Source organism: Orycteropus afer, unplaced genomic scaffold (assembly GCF_000298275.1).
Source record: "Orycteropus afer afer isolate SDZICR_OR568_19922 unplaced genomic scaffold, OryAfe1.0 scaffold00255, whole genome shotgun sequence".
Lineage (NCBI taxonomy): Eukaryota > Metazoa > Chordata > Mammalia > Tubulidentata > Orycteropodidae > Orycteropus > Orycteropus afer.
The window spans coordinates 1,849,059-1,871,599 of record NW_006921842.1 but is presented as its reverse complement, the minus strand read 5'-3'; the positions used below and the strand labels follow the sequence as shown (position 1 = coordinate 1,871,599).

At 42.8% G+C, this 22,541-nt stretch overlaps 1 protein-coding gene across 1 annotated transcript in view; it reads right to left on the bottom strand.

The window, feature by feature from the left end:
• Window positions 1–17,426, bottom strand: part of LOC103204664 (patr class I histocompatibility antigen, A-126 alpha chain-like) — a 72,917-nt gene extending 55,491 nt beyond the window's left edge. The window contains exons 1-2 of the mRNA XM_007949871.2: window positions 17,337–17,426; window positions 13,329–13,439 (exon numbers count right to left, since the gene is read on the bottom strand). Coding sequence (XP_007948062.2) covers window positions 13,329–13,439; window positions 17,337–17,426 — 201 coding nt within the window. The remainder of the gene's footprint in view (window positions 1–13,328; window positions 13,440–17,336) is intronic.
• Between the last annotated feature and the right edge of the window lie 5,115 nt (window positions 17,427–22,541).

Here is a 22,541-nt window from a genome sequence, read left to right as displayed (position 1 = left end):
TGCCCGTGCTTACCTCGCTCCCGGGGACTAAGCACAAGCCCGCCCGTGCTTACCTAGCTCCCGGAGACCCAATCCCTCTCGGGAGGGTAACAAGGGAAAGTGTTCAGTGCAGATCAGTGAGTAAGCACAAGCCTGCCTTGTTTCAGTACCTATGAATAGTTTATAGCTCCCTGGAAATGTTATAAACTTTATTTTGAAGAGACATGGTGAGTACAAATTTTATTTGCTAAATTCTTTGCAAAGTGTCTCAAAGATATCTTACAATTGGTACTCTGAAATGCCTGTAAGAAAGACAGTTATAAAGCCATTCCTTTAGTTCAGAACTTAGTTTAGAATTTAGTGGCAGAAACACAGCCTTTGGGGAAAAAATGCTGACTACCTTTTGCCACCATAGGAGCTCTGGTAGCACAGTGCCTAAGGCACTTGACTGCTAACCAGAGGGCTGGCGGTTCAAACCCACCAGCCACTCCTCGGAAGGAAGGTTGGGCTATCCTACTTCTGTAGTGATATTGCCTCAGAAACACAAGGAGAGGTCACTATGAGTTGGAGCTGACTCAATGGCACACACCACCACCACCACCACCACCTTTTGTCATCTTTTACCTGCATCTAGGTAGCCTCAATTTTATAGCCAGAAGGAAGCTCAGAACAAATACATGGTAGTCCAAAACTCCAAACAAAATGCACTGCCATCCAGTCGATTCAACTCATAGCGACCTCTCCTTGGGTTTCCGAGGTGGTATCACTACAGAAATAGATTGCACAATCATTCTTCCGAGGAGTGGCTGGTGGGTTTGAACCACAAGCTTTCTGGTTAGCAGTCAAATGCCTTAGGCAGCATGCTACCAGAGCTCCCACACGGTAGTCAGACACCCTCATTTTCACACAAAGTCAAGGGACAACTGGCTCAAACCTCCTGACACCCACACTAGTATTATCTGATATATGTCACTATTCCTCTGATCTCAGAATATTATTTTTAGTTTTCTTTATACTCTATTATAATACATTATATGCAATATACATGACTTTCATGGTGCTTTCACAAATGTTAACTCATTTGAGCCCTACAACAAACTTGTAAGGTTGTCAGAGAACTTACTTTCTCATTTTACCAATAAATCAAGCAAGGCTCAAAAATGTTAAGTGGAATTTCCAAAGTCAGAGTAGCAGCTCCTGGAATAGATGTCCTTTTTCTTCCAAAAGTTCTCTTTCCTTCCACTTTTCAAAAATGGAAAAATATCAGATTTATTGCACTTGGTTTACTAGTAAGTAACTGGCTGCACTGAAAGCTAGATTGGGACCATGTTGTACACGACTTCGATGTCAGAGGTTAAATACTTTATTACAGCCTGTCACTCTAAACCTTTTTTTTTCCCCCAAATAGGGCATGTAAGGCAGTGTTCTGAGAGATTAAATGATTAGCACCTAATGCAGTTCCCTCAATACTTGTTGAATACATGAACATATAAAAGTTAACATTTGGAAGTTATGGAAAGAGGCCTAAAGAAAGAAAAGAAACCTGAAAGCTCCTTTATCACTTGGATGAAATTATAAAAGGCCTGTAAGTGCTCTGGGCTTGGAAAGTAGAGGAAAAGGTGGGGAAATGCCAGAATGAGGTGTCTGGTTCCTCATAGTGGGGGAGGGAGAAGAAGAGGAACTCTTCTTGGTGGGGAGCTTTCTTAGTCTAGATTTTGTCAGGAAAACAGAGCCACTCTAGTATTCCAGAAAGAAAGGTTTAACAGAGAAATAAGGGCTTACACTGATGTTTAAAGCTCTGGGGAAGCCAAGATCAATGAAGGTCTGAGAAGCTGCAGCTGCAAGGTTTGGGGAGCACATGCTGGGACCTCAGCCTGAAGCACTGAAGAGGGCGGTTCTCAAGAGCTTGCTTTGAAGTTGCCACAATTTTCAAACCTCTGGGAAATCTCCCACTGCTTGTCTCAGTCTGCACAGACAAAGCAGGAGGCTCTCAAACCACACAGAGAAGCTGCTCTGGTGGTGTAGTGCCTAAGGCATTTGACTGCTAACCAGAAAGCTAGTGGTTCAAACCCACCAGCCACTCCTTGGAAGGAAGATGGGACAATCTACTTCCGTAGTGATACTGCCTCAGAAACCCAAGGAGGGGTCACTATGAGTCAAATCTGACTCAATGACAGTGAGTTGTTTTTTTTTTTTTGGGGGGGGGGCGAGAATGACATCTGGCCAGCATCTGCCTGCAACCACCTCTGGGGGATAATGACCTCTCCCTCTCTTCTGTGTCCCACACCTCACAAAGCCCCTTCCATTGGAATACTTTTACTGGGAACTACACAGGGAAGGGCATTCTGGAGATCTATTTCCTGGCTCCTCCCCTGCAGAGAAGGATGCTTGGCTGGCAGCACACAGTCCAGCACGTGAGTTATTAAAGGGTGTGCAGGTGGGTATTATCAAGCCATGATATTTTCAATTGACTCATGCATGTGAGAGCTGGACAATGAAAAAGGAAGACGGAAGAAGAATCGATGCTTTTGAGTTGTGGTGTTGGCGAAGAATGCTGAAAGTACCACGGACTGCTAAAAGAACTAATGAATCTGTCCTGGAAGAAGTGCAGCTGGAATGCTCCTTGGAAGCGAGAATGGCCAGACTTCATCTCACCTACTTTGTAAGAAGGGACCATTCCCTGGAGAAGGATATAAGGATATCATGCTTGGCAAAGTGGAGGACAACAAAAAAGGGGAAATCCCTCAATGAGATGGATTGACACAGAGACTAACAATGGGCTCAGGTATAGCAAAGATCGTGGAGCTGGCACAGGACCAGGCTCTGTTTTGTTCTGCTGTACATGAGGTCGCTATGGGTCTGAGACAACTCAATGGCACCTAACAACAACAACAGCATGTGGGTTGGCAGACAAGCAAAAATGCCACAAGCTGGTATCAATTAGTGATGAGTTTATGAGATTCATTTAAATTCAGCAAGTATTTTTTGGCAGCTAAGACATCATGCTTGGTAAAGGAGAAACTCAGTGAAAAAGAGTAAGACCCTCATCAAGATGAACTGACACAGTGGCTGCAACAATGGGCTCAAACATAGTAATGATTGTGAGGATAGTGCACAACTAAGTAGTGTTTCGTTCTGCTGCACATAGAGTCTCTATGAATTTGAACCAACTTGATGGCACCTAACAAGAAGATGTGTCAGGGACTGTCAGAAGGATCAGAAGGACAGGCGCATGGTCTGTACAATTTACTTCAGTAAGATTTAGGAAGGACTTTGGAAGCATGTTCTTCTAACCATGACAGAGGCACATCTTTAGACTGGCAAATTTTTGTTGCTTTCCTCAGACCTTAAGGCTCACAGTATGCTCTCTGTAATGGCCTTGTGACAGTACTTCCTAGGTAGCCAGAAGTATGAAATGAATTCAGTGTTTAGGAATAAAATTTCAGTGAGAGGCAGACAGGGGTAGTTTTCTTTCATATGAATCAATCAACCTGGTAAATATTTTTCACATGTCTTTTTGTCTTTTTAATGTTAATCTAAGTATATTCTTACAGATGCTCAGGGAGAGATGAAAATGATTGTGAATCTGAGTCTTGGGAAGCACAGGGTTACCTTAGAAAGGAAAAGAGCCAGCTCTGGGATTCTGCATAGTTACCCAGTGACCCTCAGCCAAAGATCTTGACTCTGACTGTTGCACTCAAAGGAAAAACAGGTCACCTGAGGGTCAACAGAACTGTATCAAGAAGCTGAGTCCGGAAGCCTCAAACACAGTCCCTGTTGTTGGAGAAACAGTGTAGGAACAAAGTGTCCAGGTGTCCAGAAGCCTCTGAGTGTGGGGGTGTGGAGCCTATAAGGCCTCTCTCACATCCCTCAGCACAGGTCAGGCCTGTGGCCCTTGGCTATGGCTGATGGTGCTCCTGCAGCCCCTCTAGGGTTGGGTGTAGTTTGAGAGAGAAATGAGCACACACACAACTCTGGCCCTTCTTTGCTTGTCCACCATCATCCTCTCTCCATAGGTGAGTACCCAATATCTACATTTCAGCTCTTCCCTTTTTGGCTCATAACCAAGTATCTATGGGAAAGACAGGGCAGGCAAGGGCAGAGCAGGACCTGGAATTCACTCTGGGCACCACCTGAGTTGGGGGATGGGGAGATTGGCAAGAGGGAGGGGAAAGTCTGACTGTGGAATAAAATGGAAACATTGTTTTTCACCCCAATGATAGTTCCTGGAGATCATGGTCTTGGGTTTTTATTGGTGTCCAACCCCTGGTACCTGATAAGAAAAGCTGGACTTTGAATGAGGCAGTGGGAAATAATCCTGTGTGATTTCCATATTTGACAACTGTCTGACAAAAATTCCGACACAGAGCTTTCCCTGAGTTTTAGGACTTCTCTCTTTTTATTGTGATTTGGGTGAAGTTTCCTTATACACCTGTCTGCAGTTTGGCTGGAAGCCACAGAGTGACTTCAATTCCAGGCCCAAAGGGTTACTTGGATCCATAGTTTGGGGGCTTCCCTCGTCTCTCAGACCAGTAAATCTGGTCTTTTTTTATGATTTTGAGTTTTGCTCCACATTTTTCTCCCACTCTATCCAGGATCTCATGCATTGTTTACTTTCTGAGTAGTTGACAGTGGTAGCCAGGTACCATCTAGTTTTTCTGGACTCATGGTCATATAGACTGAGGTTTGCATGGTCCACTAGTCCCTTGGACTAATTGTTTCCATGTATCTTTGATTTTCATCATTATTATTCGCTTTGGGTGAAGAAAGACCAACTGTTGCATATAGATGGTCACTTGGAAGCTTTTAAGACCCCTGTCAATACTCACCAAAATAGGATGTAAAACAATGCTTTTGTGTGGTATGTTATATCAATTGAGCTTGATGTCCCCCGTGACCTAGGTCTCACGGCCATGGGTCCACCAACTTGCTCCCTCAGGGTGGTTGGCTGTGGCTAAGAAGTTATCTTAAACTTTGCCTCCTATTAGTTCTGTTTACATGGACATTCTTAAAGTACATACAAATATGTATGTAGGAATATCGTCTGCCAACCTTCATGGATATAATTGAGTTTAAGGACTATTTTGAGGAGATTCTCCTGATGGTCTCCTCCAGACATCAAGATTCTTAGCTCTTAGCTCTTAGAGGCTCTGAGCTCCCCTGAGATATTTTCTGGTCTCTGAAACAGGGAGAACATTCTCCTCTTTCAGGACTCACAGGAGCTGCTCTTAGGGCAAGATCTGCCTGGAGGGAAAAGGCCTAGGATTAATGAAATCTTTGGGAATATTTTCTTTTGATGGTCTTTATTCCAGAATCCCAGGCCAGGGCTCCAGCAGCAGGTGGAAGGTTCCAAGTTCTCTCATATACATCCTGGTCTCCCTGATGGGACGCTGTGGAGGGTTAAGGTTTGGTTTGTGTTCCATGAGTCGGGGATCTGGTCTTACTCATTACAGTAGCTTTTATCAGTGGATTTGCTGCTTACTAGCTGTGTGATCAGCCCTGGGGGATGGCCTCAGGGCCTTGGGCAGTCAGCTGCCATACCCAAGGCTGACGGTTCAAACACAGGGGCAGATCCCCACCAGGTAGCTGGGCCATCTCTTTAAGAGCTCTGGTAGCATAGTGCCTAAGGCACTTGACTGCTAACCAGAAGGCTGGCATTTCAAACCCCCCAGCCACTCCTTGGAAGGAAGGGTGAGCAATCTACTTCCGTAGTGATACTGCCTCGGCAACCCAAGGAGGGGTCGCTATGAGTCGGGTCCGACTCGACGGCACATAACAACAACAATAACAGATGTGTGATCACAGACAAGTCTTTAACCATTCTAAACTTCAGTTTCCTCATCTGTAAAGTAGGATCAATAACTTTACTTACCTCATACTTTAAGTACCATAATGTATATAAAGTCATCAGCAAAGTTCCTGACACATAGTAGTAAGTGCCATACACATGCTGGCTTCTATTTTATCCCCCAAATAAAATTACAGTATCCTTTAATATTCTCTGATTATTTCCCAGGTATTATTATAGAACAAAAAACATCTTTTCACTTTGGATAAATATAATATATGCTTACAAATCAGTTAGAAATGATAAGCATCTCAAATTAATTTGGTAAAAAGATAGGGATATAAACATTTGTTTAAAGGTATGAACATAGTCTCAAATAAATAAAACATAAATAACTAACAACAATAACAAAACAAGAGAAACTCCAGAGTCCAAACAATGGCACAACATTGGCAAATCTACCTTCATTCCTTTCTTCTTAGCAGCTTTCTTGCTTGTAACATAAGGAGGCTAGTCATGTTTCTATGTTGGGTGAGGTAGGTACACTTGCAAAAACAAATCCAAAACATTACCCTAGAAACCAGGTTGGCAAATACATCAGTTTACCAGAAGACATACAAATGCTTACAATCCTTATCTAGTAATTTCACTGTTGGTCAAAACATGGTCAAACAGAAGACTTCTGGTAAGATGGTGGAATAGGCAGATAAGCTACACAGACCCTCTTCAACAAAGAAGAGAGAAACCAATTGACAGAGACACAAAAGATAATCCTGGAGCCCTGAGCTTTGAAAGGAAGTATACAGAAGTGGATGACACACCAACTAGTGGAAAAACCTGAATGAAAACAGTGAGTATGGAGATAGTTGGAGCCGTGGACTGTCAGCTACTCTGATGGGACCAACAGCCTGAATATTTTCAAATGGTATTGGGACCTGAGAATTGACCTAAAGATCAGCGCTGGTTGCCAAGGGCTGTAGGGATGGCTGTGCTGGTGGCCCATGACTTGGAAGGGAAACAGCAAGGAGGGAGACAACCTGAGCTGTGGACTTTCAGCTGTCCGGAGGGCACAGACATTTTGATTGTCTACAAATGTGGCCATTTTGGATATTTAAAGTGACCAAGGGTACAGCTATTTTGAATGCTTAAAAGTGGTGGTCATTTTGGATTTTAAAGTGACAGCATTCTCATTAGGATTCCAAGAACCTAAAAATAAGCTCCATTTGCCAAGGATAGCAGGGACATATGGGAGGCAGACAACGGGAAAGGAGGCAGGTGGTGAGTGTATAACTGCTGCAAACTAGCAAATAGATGAGCACAGCACAGAACCCTGCTTACGTAGATAACAAACAAAGAAAATGAAAATCATGGGCAAGTCACTCCAACATATGATCACCAATTAAATATAAACACAAAAACGTCACAATGCCTCGGAGACAACAGGGCATCACAGTCCACACAAAGAACCAAAATAAAGCAAGAGAAACAAAGGACCAGGATATAGACCCAAAACACATTCCCTGAGGAAGACGCAGCACTGGAATTCCCCGATAAGGAATTCAAAAGAATTCAAAAGGTTTAGGTACCTTCAACAGATTGAGAGACAGATGAAGGAAAACACTGACAAAATTGAGGAAAACACAGAAAAAACCCTAGAACAATTTTGAAAGATAATACAAGAACAAAATGACAAATTAAATGAAAAAATAGAAATGATACAAAATCTACAGATAAATCCAGAAGATTAATACTAAATTTGGTAACACATTGAATGGGCAAAGTAGAATTGAATCAATGGAAGATAGAATTAGTGAGATTGAAGGCAAATACCTCAATATTTCTTTGGAAAGGGATCAATCATTAAAAAGATCAAAACAAAATGAAGAAAGCCTAAGGTCCATGTGGGATACCATCAAAAGGAATTGTTGATGTTATGTGCTGTTGAGTCATCTCCGACTCATAGCAACCCCTCCTTGGGTTTCCAAGGCAGTATCGCTATGGAAGTAGATCACCCAACCTTCCTTCCAAGGAGTGGCTGGTGGGTTTGAACCACCAACCTTCTGGTTAGCAGTCAAGTGCTTTAGGCATTACACCACCAGAGCACCCATCAAAAGGAATAACCTACATGTAATTGGAATTCCAGAAAAGGAAGAGACAAATAAAACCACAGAGAAAACTGTTGAAGATTTGATGGAAGAGAATTTTCCTGGTATGATGAAAGATGAGAATATATTCATTCAAGAAGTACAATGAACCCCAAACAGGATAGACCCCAAAAGAAAATCACCAAGACATATCATCATCAAACTCACCAAAATCAAAGACAAAGAAAGAATCCTGGAAGCAACATGGGAGAAACAAAAAGTTACATACAAATGGCAACCAATAAGACTATGCTTGGATTTTTCAACAGAAATCATGCAGGCAAGAAGCCAATGGGATGGTATATATAAACCCAGCAAAATTGTCCCTCAAATATGATGGTGAAATTAGGACATTTACAGATAAGCAGAAGTTAATGGAATTTCTTAAAACCAGACCACCCTTTTAAGAGATGCTAAAGGGAGTTCTTTGGACAGAGAATCAACAACAGAAAACAACAACTGATCATTAACACACATGATGACATAACCCAGAAACCAATCCAGTTACAGAAGTATCCAAAGTAAATAAGCCTACAAGATTGTAAAGAGGGAATCAGAGACATCAATTGGCAAATGAGGACAATTACAAACCAAAAAGAGAGGAAAAAACTGTGTAGTTACAGAATTTCTAAATGGTAGGGAAATTGAGACAACTACAAGATAGAACACACTGTTCTAAACTTGGGAAGAAAATTACAAAACACAGGGTAATCTCAAAGAAAAATGATGAACCTTTACATCAAAATAAAGAAGAGGACAAGAACAAATATTTAGCAAATACTAAAACAATAGCCACAAAGGAAGTGATAACACAATTTGTAAACAAAATGAGCTCAGCACATAAAATTGTATGAAGCTAAGAAATCAACACCATGAAAAAGCACATAACAAATTGACAGCAACAAATTCATACTTGTTGATAATTACATATCTGGCACGGGACTTATCTCTAAAATTTATAGAAAACTCCAACACCTGAACAACAAAAAGATTAACAATCCAATTTAAAAATGAGCAGAAAACATGAATAGACACTTCACCAAAGAGGATATTCAGGCAGCCAGCAAATACATGAAGAAATGCTCACGATCATCAGCCATCAGAGAGCTGCAAATCAAAAAACAATGAGATACCATCTCTCCCCAGTACTAATGGCAAAGTTCAACAAGACAGAAAATAACAAATGCTGGCGAGGATGTGGAGAGATTGGGAGTCTCATACACTGCTGGTGGGAATGTCAAATGATACAAACACAGTGGAAAACAAGATGGTGATTCCTTAAAAAGCTGGAATTAGAAATGTCATTTGACCCAGCAATCCAGTTACAAGGTATATACCCTAAAGAAGTGAAAGCCAGGACAAGAACAGATATATGCACACCCACGTTCATTCCAGCACTAATTACAACAGCCATAAGAGGGAAAGAAACTACATGTACATCAACAGAATGGATAACCAAACTATGGTACATACACACAATGGAATACTACGCACCACTAAAGAATAATGTAGAATCTGCAAAACACCACATAATGTGGATGAACTTGGAGGACATTATGCTGAGTGAAATAAGTCAATCACAGAAGGACAAATATAGTATTAGTTCATTATTGTAAAAAGTCAAGGAAAGGTTTATATATGGAAGGAAATTTTCTTTGTTGGTTACCAGGGGTGGGAGGGGTTGTTGTTGTTGTTATGTGCCATTGAGTCAGATCTGACTCATAGCGACCCCTCCTTGGGTTGCTGAGGCAGTATCACTACGGAAGTAGATTGCCCAACCTTCCTTCTGAGGAGTGGCTGGTGGGTTTGAACCACGAGCTTTCTGGTTAGCAGTCAAGTGCCTTACACTAATTTTTTTTTTTTAAAGCATTGACCTATGTCACTTTAGTTTTGTGTATTTCACTGTACATAAATTATACTTCAATAAAATGCATTTAAGAAAAAACATGGTCAAACATTTGCAGAAAGAAATTTAGTTAGACTTGGTCATCTCAGTGTTATTATAAAAATAATATGTATCTATATTCAGCATTAAATAGTCAATAAATTCTCTATGTTAGATCCCATTTAGTGAAATAGAGATCACTAAGATGAAGTGTTGAAGGTCAAAACATGACATAGGAAATGCCTTTGAAATAATAGTAAGGGAAAAAGTAGTATAAAGACTTAATTTGCAATTCTAATATTTCAGAATTATTTATATTCATGTAATCCCACTGCCATTGAGTCGATTCTGACTCATAACGACCCTTGTTTGGTTTCCAAGGCTGTAAATCTTTATGGAAGTAGATTGCCTCATCTTCCTCCCGCAGAGCAGCAGGTGGGTTTCAACCACTGACCTTCTGGTTAGCAACGAAATGCCTTACCCACTATGCCACCAGAGCTCCTTATTTGTGTGATGGAGGAGTTTAATGTAAAAACCTTCATTTGTACACATTGACTAATTGTAGGTGGTCATAGATTTTTTCTTTTTAACTTTTTGACATTGTTTACAAAGAGGTATCTTTTTAGCAAACACAAAATGAAATGAAACGACAACAGAATACAGACCCTGACTCAAATAAAAGACTCCAAAGCCCTTTCATACTCACTGTACTAGTTATAATACATGTTTAATGAGGCCAAGTATAAGTGACCCATTCCGTTAATACTCATAGAATAGATGGCTTCATAAATTTACTAAGTTAAAAACATCTGCACATGAATTTTGTACAAAGGACATGGTTCAGGAAATCAGCATCCTGTCTACATTCTCCACCTGTAACAGAGGAGGCTGGATCCTCACCTTCTCATGCTTGCCTGTCAGGGTCCCTCCAATCCTGTTGCTCACAATCCTAAGGAGCTATAGGAGAAATATGAGCCCAGCCCTGCACCTGCCACTCAGAAATGGCCACAGGACTGGCCTGCCTGGTACAATGGGGCCTGACATCTGTCTGGCCTTGAGCCTCTGCCTCCATCCCAAAGTTCTCAGCCTGTTCTTCAGCCTGTTTCCCAGCATCCTTCCTACCTCACCCCCTTTTCCCACCCAATCCACCTGACAAGCTCCATGCAGATAACCCTTGTCCAGGCTCAGGCCCTGCCCACCTGCCAGCCAGGCCATCTACCAGATTTTCCTGCACATCAGGAGGTCATGGTATCTGACTTAGCAGAAACAGAGGCAGGAGATGGGCAATTCAACCACTGGAGGTAAGGTCTCACAAGTGAAGCAATGGTGACACAAACTCCCACCCGTTCCCTACCCGAGCCCTTCTTCCTCCAGATCACAACTCCAAAAAGTAGAGCAGCAACTACCACAACCCCAAGGAAAGCCAGACTGGCAAAGATTCCCACAACAAAGATAGTAGGCTGAGGAGGTTGCTCTGGGAAGAGAAGGGAAAGTGAGGGGTCCCAACCCTGCTGAACATACCCAGAAGGGCTCCTGCTTTCCCTGAAAAGAGGCTGCACCCTCCTCCCTCTCCTTACCACATTTCAGGGTGAGGGGTTCAGGCAGCTCCTGGTGCTTCACACAGCATGTGTATCTCTCCTCCTCTCCAAAGGACACCACCATGGCCTCCACTTCCAGAAGGTCATATCCCCTGAAACCGTGTGTCCACAAGCACTGTGTCCTGGGTCTGGTCTTCCTTGTCATTGTGATCTCCACTGGATAGAACACTAGGGTCTAATACCTCAGATGACATCACAGTCAGAGATGGTGTGGTGGGTCACATGTGTTAATGGTAAATTCAGCAAAAAGGATCAAAGAGAATTCAGACTCTGATTTTCTTCCCATTATCTATTAAAGGGAGCCACGTTAACTACCTTGGAAATGGACAGGCCAAGTGGGGAGGGAAAAATGAAAAAAAGCAAATGTTAGCTTTATCCATAGCAGTCTATAAAGAAATGCTATTTTAAAGCAGATTATAGTCTACACATGCTAGAGGCTTCAGGGGTCAGTAGCAAGAAGAGGGACTTTTGGACCTGTCATAGTAAAGGTAGAATCAGGAGGGCAGCAGGCCTGGGACTGAGGTTTAGGGCAAAGCTTGAGAGAAAAATCCAGACAGAGGTTGATCTCCAAGGCCAGGTTCATAAGAAACTAATGTTCACTTAGTTCACTTGAGGTTTGCCCCCCCGACACACCCTTATTTTCATACCTGAGGCTTCATGGTCCCTAAATGTCCTATGAGTTGGAAATGACTCCAGGGCAGTGAGTTTGTTTGTTTGTTTGTAAATATCCCAGAAAGCCCTGTCAGAGTGAAGATGCAGAGACTGAGTCACTCATTCTCCCCACCAGAGCCCTGTAAACTGGGGGAAGGTGAGTCAGATGGTATATATCCTCCTTAGAGACATCACCAGGAGACACAGTCTCCACCTGAGGAGAGTCCGGGCAGGAATTCCCCACACCCTCACTCCCCGAATGCAGCAGCACCTCCTCCACTTCTCTAGGGATCTGTGGAGAAAATTCAAGCACCTGTGTGTGTGTGTGTGTGTGTGTGTGTGTGCTGTCCCAGCGTTTCCTTCAACTGTCCTGCCATGGTCCAGAAGCGGAAGTCCTGCTCAAGAGGTAAGAATCCACCTGTGGCGGGCGGAGCTCCGACACCTTGCAGGAAGCTCACGATTCTGCCCTCGCAGATGACCACGCCCCGGGGGATGAGACCCAGCCCCCTTCTTTCTTGAATCAGTCACAGGCACTAGCAGGTGTCAGCCTGGCTCAAATTCATACTATAACAAGTATAAACCCTGGGGCCTTTCTACTGAGTATGAAGATCCAACGAGTATCAGCGACCACTGGGTGGAGCTCCACGGAGCAGAGCTGCTCCTGGTTCTCAACTAATTTGGACCTCAGTCCCAGGAAGCATGCTGTGCCCCATGTGGTCCCTAGACAGGTTCCTCTCTGTTAGTGTGTGTGTGTGTGTGTGTGTGTGTGTATGCATGCGCGTGCGCGCGCACACGCGCGCACACACACACACGCGCGCGCGTGCCCTTGAAAGAGAAAGAGAAAGAGAAAGAGGGCAGGGGAAGGAGGAGAAAAGCAGATAAGGAGGAAGGAAAGTTAGGAGAGGGAAGGAAGGGAAAAACCCAAAGGCGATGAGGTCCCATGCTCCCAACCAGGACCATCCTGTCTTCTTTCCCCGCACCAACCCCAAAGGCACTTTCCCTCCGGACCCCGCGCCACTCTGAGAACAGCAGGAACAAGATTTCCAACTGGAGGAGTGTTTAGATCACCGTGATCCTGCGCCTCGGGACCCACAGAGTCGGGTCGGGGGAAGGGGAAGCCAGGGGAACGCTGGCTTTCTTATGGTTCCTTCCTGGAAGTAAATTTCTTCTAACTCTGATTGATTCATCTAGGATCGGATATCCACTGAAAACTGACATTAGGGAATGTCATCAGTCTGCAGGCAGAATAACCTGAAAGAGATTGCAAACAAAATGAAACTTACCCGAAAAAGCCCCTCTTCGATGGACTTCCGGGTGCTTGTTCCCACTGTGCGGCCCCCACATCCTCTTTGTGAGTCTTCGGAATCCCAAACACTGCCCTCAATGCTGTGATCCTAAGATCCAAACCTGGAGACACTGGGAACTTTACCTGAGCCACTCCTCCGCCACAGGACAGTCTTGTGGGCTACCTCCCCAAGTGCTGGAGTGCTTAGTTAAGGTTGTGAGTCAGCTGGGATGGGCCATGATTCTCAGTGGTTTGTTGTTGTTGTTGTGATGTGCCATGGAGTGGGACCCAACTCATAGCCACCCCTCCTTGGGTTTCGGAGGTGGTATCACTACGGAAGTAGATTGCCCAACCATCCTTCTGGAGAGTGACTGGTGGGTTTGAACTGCCAGCCTTCTGGTTAGCAGTCAAGTGCCTTGGGCACTATGCTACCAGAGCTCCTGCTCAGTGCTTTAGCAGTTCTGATACAGTGATCCCCCATGGTGAGCTCTGATACAAAGTAATCACTTCCATGATCAGATCTACTGCAAGCAGACAATCAGATGAAAGGGAGTTTCCTCCGGAATATTGCCTGCTTCCAAAATATATTGATGTCCTGGCAATTATCTCCACCTTCCTGCTGTATCTTGATCCTGCACCTGGATCAGTGCTATGTCCTGGACTTAAATCAATGGCCTGCTGTTTTGCCTGCTGATCTTGGGTTCATCAGACCCTGCAATTACATGAGTCAAGAGAAGACTGCTGATCTTGTGTTTGACAGCCTCCCCAGCCAGCAGCCTGCTATGTGGTCTGCCAAGCTTTGGTCAGGCAGTCCCTGCAGCTACATGAGACAGGAGAAGCCTCCAGCTTGACATCCGATCCACAGAATTGGGACTTGCCAGCCTCTACAACTGTATGAGTCATTTTCCTCGATAATTTTTTTCTCTCTCTCTTTCTGTATATATATAAACTTCACTGGTTTTGCTTCTCTAGAGAACCCAGCCTAAGACATTTGGAACTGAGTGTTATTCTTGAGAAAGAAATTCATAAGCATGAGTTTTCTAAATTGCTTCTGAAGTTTGATTATGCATAAAGGCACTGGTGACCCTGCGTCCATTAGTAAAGAGGGTGCTGGCAATTAGTGGCATGAGTTGGCAATATTAATAACAAAATAGTATCATCAATAGATCAAGTATCGCTAAGAAGAAAGGCGTTGGTTGATCGCATGTCTGATACTTTTCTACAATTTTGTCAGACTGAGAAGGGTAAGAAAGCGGTTGGTTGATCCTACTCATACTGGACTAAGTGGTGAAAGAATGAGATGAGCTCAGGGCTTCAGAGTCACACCTCAAGCACCATGTAAAAGACTTCAATGTCTCCACTTGTGATCTGAAAGGAAACCTGAATGTTCCAGGAACCATCTCCATCCCTGGCCCCCTACCCACACCCATTGTTGCTTCTAGACCTGTAACTAGACTTCTGTCCCAGGAAGCCCCAAAAGGTGTAGTACAAAGTGTGACCCAGGAAGAGGTGCATAACACTCCAAATAACTGCTTGACTTTTCTAATATGGACAAACAGAAACTTGGAGAATATATGTGGAAATGACTATTAGGAATGTGTGATAATGGTGCAAAGAACATAAAGTTGGATCAATCTTAGCTTATTAATTTGGGCCCAATAAATACAGATTCTTCATTAAATGTTTCAACTCAAGGTTAGGAAAGGATCTAATGGTTTATTTGGTTGGTTTACTGAAGCATGGATTATGCAGTGGTCGACCCAAAGTCAAGTTGAAGTGCCAGACCTGTCTTAGTATACTGTAGAAGGTATCCAAAAGCTTGGGGAAACTGGCACATTAGAGTGGAATTATCTGATTAGACCCAAACATGGAGTGCCCAGAGGACATACACTTTCTACCACAACAGTGAGGAACAAATTTGTGAAGGGAGCCCCAGCATCCTTGAAGACTGTTTGTGATTACTATTTTATTTAAGCAAGATTTGACAGTGGCAACATTCCTAATTGAATTCAGATGCCTAATTTAGAATGAGGAGCTCTGGTGGCGTAGTGCCTAAGGCATGTGACTGCTAACCAGAAGGCTGGCAGTTCAAACCCACCAGCCACTCCTCAGAAGGAAGGTTGGGCAATCTACTTCTGTGATACCACCTCGGAAACCAATGGCAGTGAGAATTAACAAGGGGGCTGATATAGACCCCATGGTGGTAGGAGCCAAGTGGAAGCACTTAATCAACACAGACAAGGTGGGAGTGGTTACTATAATTGTCAGCAGAGTCAAAGCAGTAATCAGAACACTCTGACTTGTGTGGACTTATGGCATTAGCTACTCAGGCATGGTGTCTCAAGGAGTGAAAGAGATGGGAAATCTAATAAATATTTCCTTGATCTGCACAATTGGAAGAATTCTAGGTCAAGTGAATGGCACTGTAACTTGAATCACCAGAAGACAGAGTCAGTCTTGGTACCTCAATCAATTCCCATGCTTGAGCCAGTTTACGTACCCAGAGCCTTTTGAATGACAAGGGAGAGGGTGACCTTTGAGAAAGAACTTCACTATACTGCCAAAAATTTATACTGTTATCGTTTCTCCCAGCCTTCCCCAAAGAGTAACTGTTCATTGGAGAAAAGTAAATAGACTTTTTGGGAATTATTGGACACTGGCTCTAAATTGACGCTAATTCCAGGAGACCCAAAATATTACTGTGGCCCAGTAGTCAGAATGGGCTTGTATAGACGTTAAGTTATTAATGGAGTCTAGCCAAGGTCTGTGTCACATTGAGTCCAGTGGATCTTGGAACCCATTCTGTAGTGATTCCCCAGTTCCAGAATGCATAGTTGGAATGAACATACTCAGCAACTGGCAGAACAACTACACTGGATCCCTGAATGTGGAGTAAGGGCTACCATGGTAGAAAATCCAAGTGGACATCATTGGAACTACACATACCTAGGAAAACAGTGAAACAAAAACAGTATTTCATTCATGGAGGGATTGCAGAGATTAGTGTCAACATCAAGGACTTGAAAGATGCATGGATGGTGATTCCTACCAGACCCCAATTTAACTCACCTAGGAAGGAAGGTTGGGCAATCCTACTTCCGTAGTGATACTGCCTCGGAAACCCAAGGAGGGGTCGCTATGAGTCGGGGCCGACTCGACGGCACATAACAACAACAACAACAACAACAGTCGGCCTATGCAAAAAGTAGATGGATCTTGCAGAATGACAATAGATTATTGTAAACTTACGCAGGTAGTGATTCTAATTGCAGCTGCTGTTTCAGATGTGGTTTTATTGCTTGAGCAAATTAATATATGACCTGGAACCTGGTATGTAGTTATTGATATGGCCGAAGCATTTTTCCCAGTTCCAGTTTCAGAGAATCAGCAGCAGCAAGAGATTCAAGCTACCATACAATCCACTCTGACACTTGGGCCCTATAATCTGGCTGATCTCATGGTACTTGAAGTGTCATTGGCAGATTAGAGTCTTGGGAGGCCCCTATTGAAGAAAAGCAGTGCAGACCCTTAGGATTTGGGAGCAAAACGCCACCATTCTTTGGGATTGTTACTGGCCCTTAGTAGAGAATGAACACCTAATTATCAGTCACCAATTTGCCACGTGGCTTGAGCTACCCGTTATGAACTGCGTGTTGTCTGACCCACAGACTGATAAACTTGGATGTGCACAGCAGCATGCCATCATTAAATGGAAGTGGCATATAACAGATCAGGCTCAAGCTGGACTGGGAAGCACAAGTAATTTGCATGAGGATGTGGCCCAAGTGCCCATGGACTCCACTCTAGTCATGTTGCCTTCCCTCACCCAGTCTGCACCTGTGGCCTCATGGGGAGTTTTTTATGATCACTTGACTGAGGAAGAGAAAGCTTGTGCCTGGTTTAAAGATGGTTCTGTACGATATGCAGGCACTACTTGAAAATGGACAGCAGCAGCACTGCAGCCCCATTCTGGGATGTCCCTGAAGGACAATGGTGAAGAGATTACTCCAATGGGCAGAACGTTGAGCAGTGCATCTGGTTGTTCATTTTGCTTGGTAGCAGTAATGGCCAGATATGTGATTGTATACTGATCCATGGGTTGTAGTCAATGGTTTCACTGAATGATCAGGGACTTGGAAGGAACATGATTGGAGAATTGGTGATGAAGAGGTATGGGAAAAGTTATATGGATAAATCTCTCTGAATGGGCCAAAGAAATGAAGATATTTGTGTTTCATGTGAATGCTCACCAAAGGTGACCTCCACAGAGGAGGATTTTAATAATCAAGTGTCCATATAAGCTCAGCAGGGCTTTGCTTTTCTGAGGTCTCTTTCCTTTCCATACGAAGTTAGTGATTGGTTTTTCCATGTCCTTACAGAATGTTGATGGATTCTGGATCAGAATTGCATTGAATTTATAGACTGTTTTGGATAGTATTGACATTTTCAAATATGCAGCCTTTCTATCCATGAATATGGCATGTTCTTTCATTTACGTAGGACTCTTACAGTAGTGTTTTGTAATTTTCTTTGTGGAGGTTCTTTTGTGTCCCTGGTAAGATTTATTCATAAGTATTTTATCTTTTTAGTTGTTGTTGTTAGGTACCATCGAGTTGCCTCCGACTCATAGCACCCTGTTTACAACAGAATGAAACACTGCCCAGTCCTGTGCCAGCCTCCCAGTCCTTGCTACACCCCAGCCACTCTTGTAGCCACTGTGTCAATCAATCTCATTGAGAGCCTTCCCCTTTTTTGTTGACCCTCCACTTTACCTAGCATGATATGCGTCTGCAGGGAATGATCCCTTCTGACAACATGACTAAAGTAGGTCAGATGAAGTCTGGCCATTCTTACTTCCAAGGAGCATTCTGGCTACACTGCTTCCAGGACAGATTTGTTTGTTCTTCTGGCAGTCCATGGTACTTTCATTATTCTTCACCTACACCACAACTCAAAAGCATCAATTCATCTTTGGTCTTTCTTATTCATTGTCCAGCGTTTACACACATATGAGGCGATTGAAAATACACCATGGCTTGGGTTAGGCACACCTTAGTCTACAGAGAGATATCTTTGCTCTTCAGCACTTCAAAAAGGTCTTTTGCAGCAAATTTTCCCAGTGCAATACCTCGTCTGATGTCTTGACTGTTGCTTCCATGTTGCTTGTGGAACCAAGTAATATGAAATCTTTGACAACTTCAAACTTTTATCCATTTATTATGATGCTGCTTATTGGTCCAGTTGTAAAGATTTTCATTTTCTTTATCTTGACATCCAATCCATACTGCAGACTGTAGTCTTTAATCTTCATCAGTAAGTGCTTCAAGTCATCCTCACTTTCTGCTAGAAAAGTTGTATCATCTGCATATTGCAGGTTGTTAATGAGTCTTCCTCCAATTCTGATGCCACAGTCTTCTTCATATAGTCCAGTTTCTAAGATTATTTGCTCAGCATGCAGATTGAATAAGTATGGTGAAAGGACACAACACTGACACACTCCCTTCCTGATTTTAAACCATGCAGTGTCCCCTTGTTCTGTTCAAGCGACACCCTCCTGCTTTATGTACAGGTTTCCCATGAATATAATTAAGTGTTTGGGAATTCCCATTCTTTTCAATGTTAGCCATAATTTGTTATGATCCACACAACTGAATGCTTTTGCAAGTCAATAAAACACAAGTAAACATCTTTCTGGTATTCTTTGCTTTCAGCCAAGATCCATCTGACATCAGCAATGATATCCCTCGTTCCACTTCCTCTTCTGAATCTGGCTTGCATTTCTGGAAGTTTTCTGTCAATATACTTCTGCAACAGTTTTTTGAATGATCTTCAGCAAGATTTTAAATGCACATGATATTAATGATATTGTTTGGTAATTTCCACATTCTGTGGGATCATCTTTCTTTGGAATAGATACAAATATGGATTTCTTCCAGTCAGTTGACCAAATTTCTTGGCATACAAGAGGGAGTGCCTCCAATGTAGCATTTGTTTGTTTAAACATCTCAATGGGTATTCTGTCAATTCCTGGAGCCTTGTTTTTTGCCAATTCCTTCAGTGCAGCTTCAACTTCTTCCTTCAATACCATCTGTTCTTTATCATATGCCACTTACTGAAATGGATGAACATTGCCCAGTCCTTTTTGGTACAGGGACTGTGTTTATTCCTTCCATCTTCTTTCGATGTTACCTGCATCATTCAATATTTTGCCTATAGAATCTCTCAATACTGCAACTCAAGGCTTGGATTTTTCTTCAGTTCTCTCAGCTTGAGAAATGCTGAGCATATTCTTCTTTTTAGTAGCTACTGTAAATGGTATTGTTTTCCTTATTTCCTTTCAGATATCTCTTTCTTGATGTAGAGGAGTCCAACTGATTTTTGTTGATCTTGTATCCTGCCACTTTGCTGAACTTTTCTATTGGGTCCAATAATATTCTTGCTGAGTCTCTTAGGTTTCCTATGTATAGGATCATGTCATCTGCAAATAGAGATAGCTTTACTTCTTCTTTGCCAATTTGGATGCCTTTTATTTCTATTTCTTGTCTTATTTCCCTTGCTAGGACTTCCAATACAATAATAAATAGAAGGGGTGATGGAGGGGTATCCATGTCTGGTTCCCATTCACTAGGGGAATGCTTTGAGTCTTTCTCCATTGACAATAATGTTGGCTGTTTCTTTTGTATATATGCCCTTTTTTATGTTGAGGAATGTCCGTTCTATTTTGATTTTGCTGAAAGTTTTGAACAGGAGTAGGTATTGGATTTTATCAAATGCCTTTTCTTCATCAATTGTTTTGATCAATTGATCATATCAAGGCAGGAAAGTGGAGCAAAGGATAGAAAAAGGCCAGGGGACTGGGACAGAGAGAGCCAGCCACAGGGATCCAGATGAAGGGAGGGAACCCAGGGCATGACCCACAAGCGGCAAGGTGGGAAAGTGGGGAAAGGAGAGAAAAAGGCCTGGGGGACCAGGAGAGAGTGAGGAGTCTGCGGTGGGATCCAGGTAAGGGGAGGGAACACAGACCACAACCCACAAGTGGTAAGGTGGGAAAGCGGGGGAAAGGAGAGGACAATGGCCAGGGGGACCGGGATAGAGCAAGGAGTCAGCTGCAGGTATCCAGGTAAGGGGAGGGAACCCAGGCCATGCCACACAACGGCAAGGTGGGAAAGTGGGGGAAAGGAGAGAAAAAGGCCAGGGGGACCAGGAGAGAGGAATCAGCAGTGGTATCCAGGTAAGGGAAGGTTGGAGAGTTTCGAACAGCTAAGGGAGACAAACTTGTCTGTCAGTTTGTCCAACTGTGGTGACATGTTGCTGTGAGTCTTGAGGCTGTGCCACTGATGTTTCAAACTCAATGGGGTGCACATGGTGCACAGGTTTTAGCACGGGTGCAGACTGAGACAGACTAGGAAGAAGGAAGAGGCCATCCACTTCTCAAAGAATTGGACAGAGAAAATCTTACGAATAGCAGAGGAACGCTGTCTGATACATTACTGTGCAATTGTATGAACAGTCTGGAAACATTGTGCAATACAGAGGAGAAGGATGAGTCACTTAGTTTAGAAGGCTCTCAAAATATGACTGAAAAAGAGCTGCATCATCAGAGTAAAACCAGCCTTACTGATATGGATAAGGTAAAGCTTTTGAGACCTCCATTTGCTGACGTGGCACCACTCAAATTGAGGAGAAACAGCAGCAAACATCCATTAATAATTGGAGCATGGAATGTAAGAAGTATGAATCTAGGAAAATTGTAATTTGTCAAAAATGAAATTGAATGCATAAAGATTGATATCCTAGGCATTAATGAGCTGAAATGGATGGATTTTGGGCATTTTGAATCAGACAATCATATGATTACTATGCTGGGAATGACAATTTGAAGAGGAATGACATGGCATTCATCATCACAGAGGATGTTTCAAGATGTGTCCTGAAGTACAATGCTGTCAGTGATAGGATAATATCCATATGCCTACAAGGAAGACCAGTTAATATGGCTATTATTCAAATTTATGCACTGTCCACCAAAGCCAAAGATGATGAAATTGAAGATTATTATCAACTTCTGCAGTCTGAAATTGACCAAACATGCAATCAGGATGTGTTAATTATCACTGGTGACTGGGATGCAAAAGTTGCAAACAAAGAATCACCGGTAGTTGGAAAATTTGGCCTTGGTGTAAATCACATGGTAGAATTTTGCAAGACCAACGATTTATTCATTGCAAATACCTTTTTTCAACAACACAAATGGCAGCTGTACACATGGACTTCACCAGATGGAACACACAGGAATCAGATTGACTACATCTGTGGCAAAAGACAATGGAAAAGCTCAATATCAGGCCAGGAGCTGATTGTGGAATATACCATAAATTGCACATATGCAAGTTCAACTTGAAGATAAAGACAATTAAAACAAGTCCATGAAAGCCAAACATGATCTTGAATATATCCCTCCTGAATTTAGAGACCATCTAAAGAATAGATTTGATGCACTGACCACCAATGACTGAAAATCAGAATTGTGGGGTAACATCAAGATCATCATACATGAAGAAAGCAGGAGGTCATTAAAAAGATGAGAAAAGAAGAGAAGACCAAAATGGATGATGGAAGAGACTCTGAGACTTGTCCTTGAGTAGAGAGTAGCTAAAGCAAATGGAAGAAATGACAAGAGAACAGAGCTGAACACAAGATTTCAAAGAGCAGCTTGAGCAGATAAAGCCAATTATCATAATGAAATCTGCAAAGACTTGGAGTTAGAAAACCAAAAAGGAAGAACGTACTCAGCATTTCTCAAGCTGAAAGAACTGAGGAGAAAATTTAAGCCTCGAGTTGCAATATTGAAAGATTATATGGGCAAAATATTGAATGATGCAGGAAACATAAAAAGAAGATGGAAGGAATACAGTCACTGCACAAAAAAGAACTGGTGGATCTTCATCCATTTCAGGAGGTGCCGTATGATCTAGAACCAATGGTAATGAAGGAGGAAATCAAAGCTGCAATGAAGGAATTGGTGAAGAGCAAGGCTCCAGGAATCGACGGAATACCCATTGAGATATTTTAACATATGGATATTCCACTGGAAGCACTCACACAGTTATGCCAAGAGATTTGGAAGACAGTTACCTGGCCAACTGACTGGAAGAAATCCATATTTGTACCCATTCCAAAGAAAGGTGATCCCACAGAATGTGGAAATTAT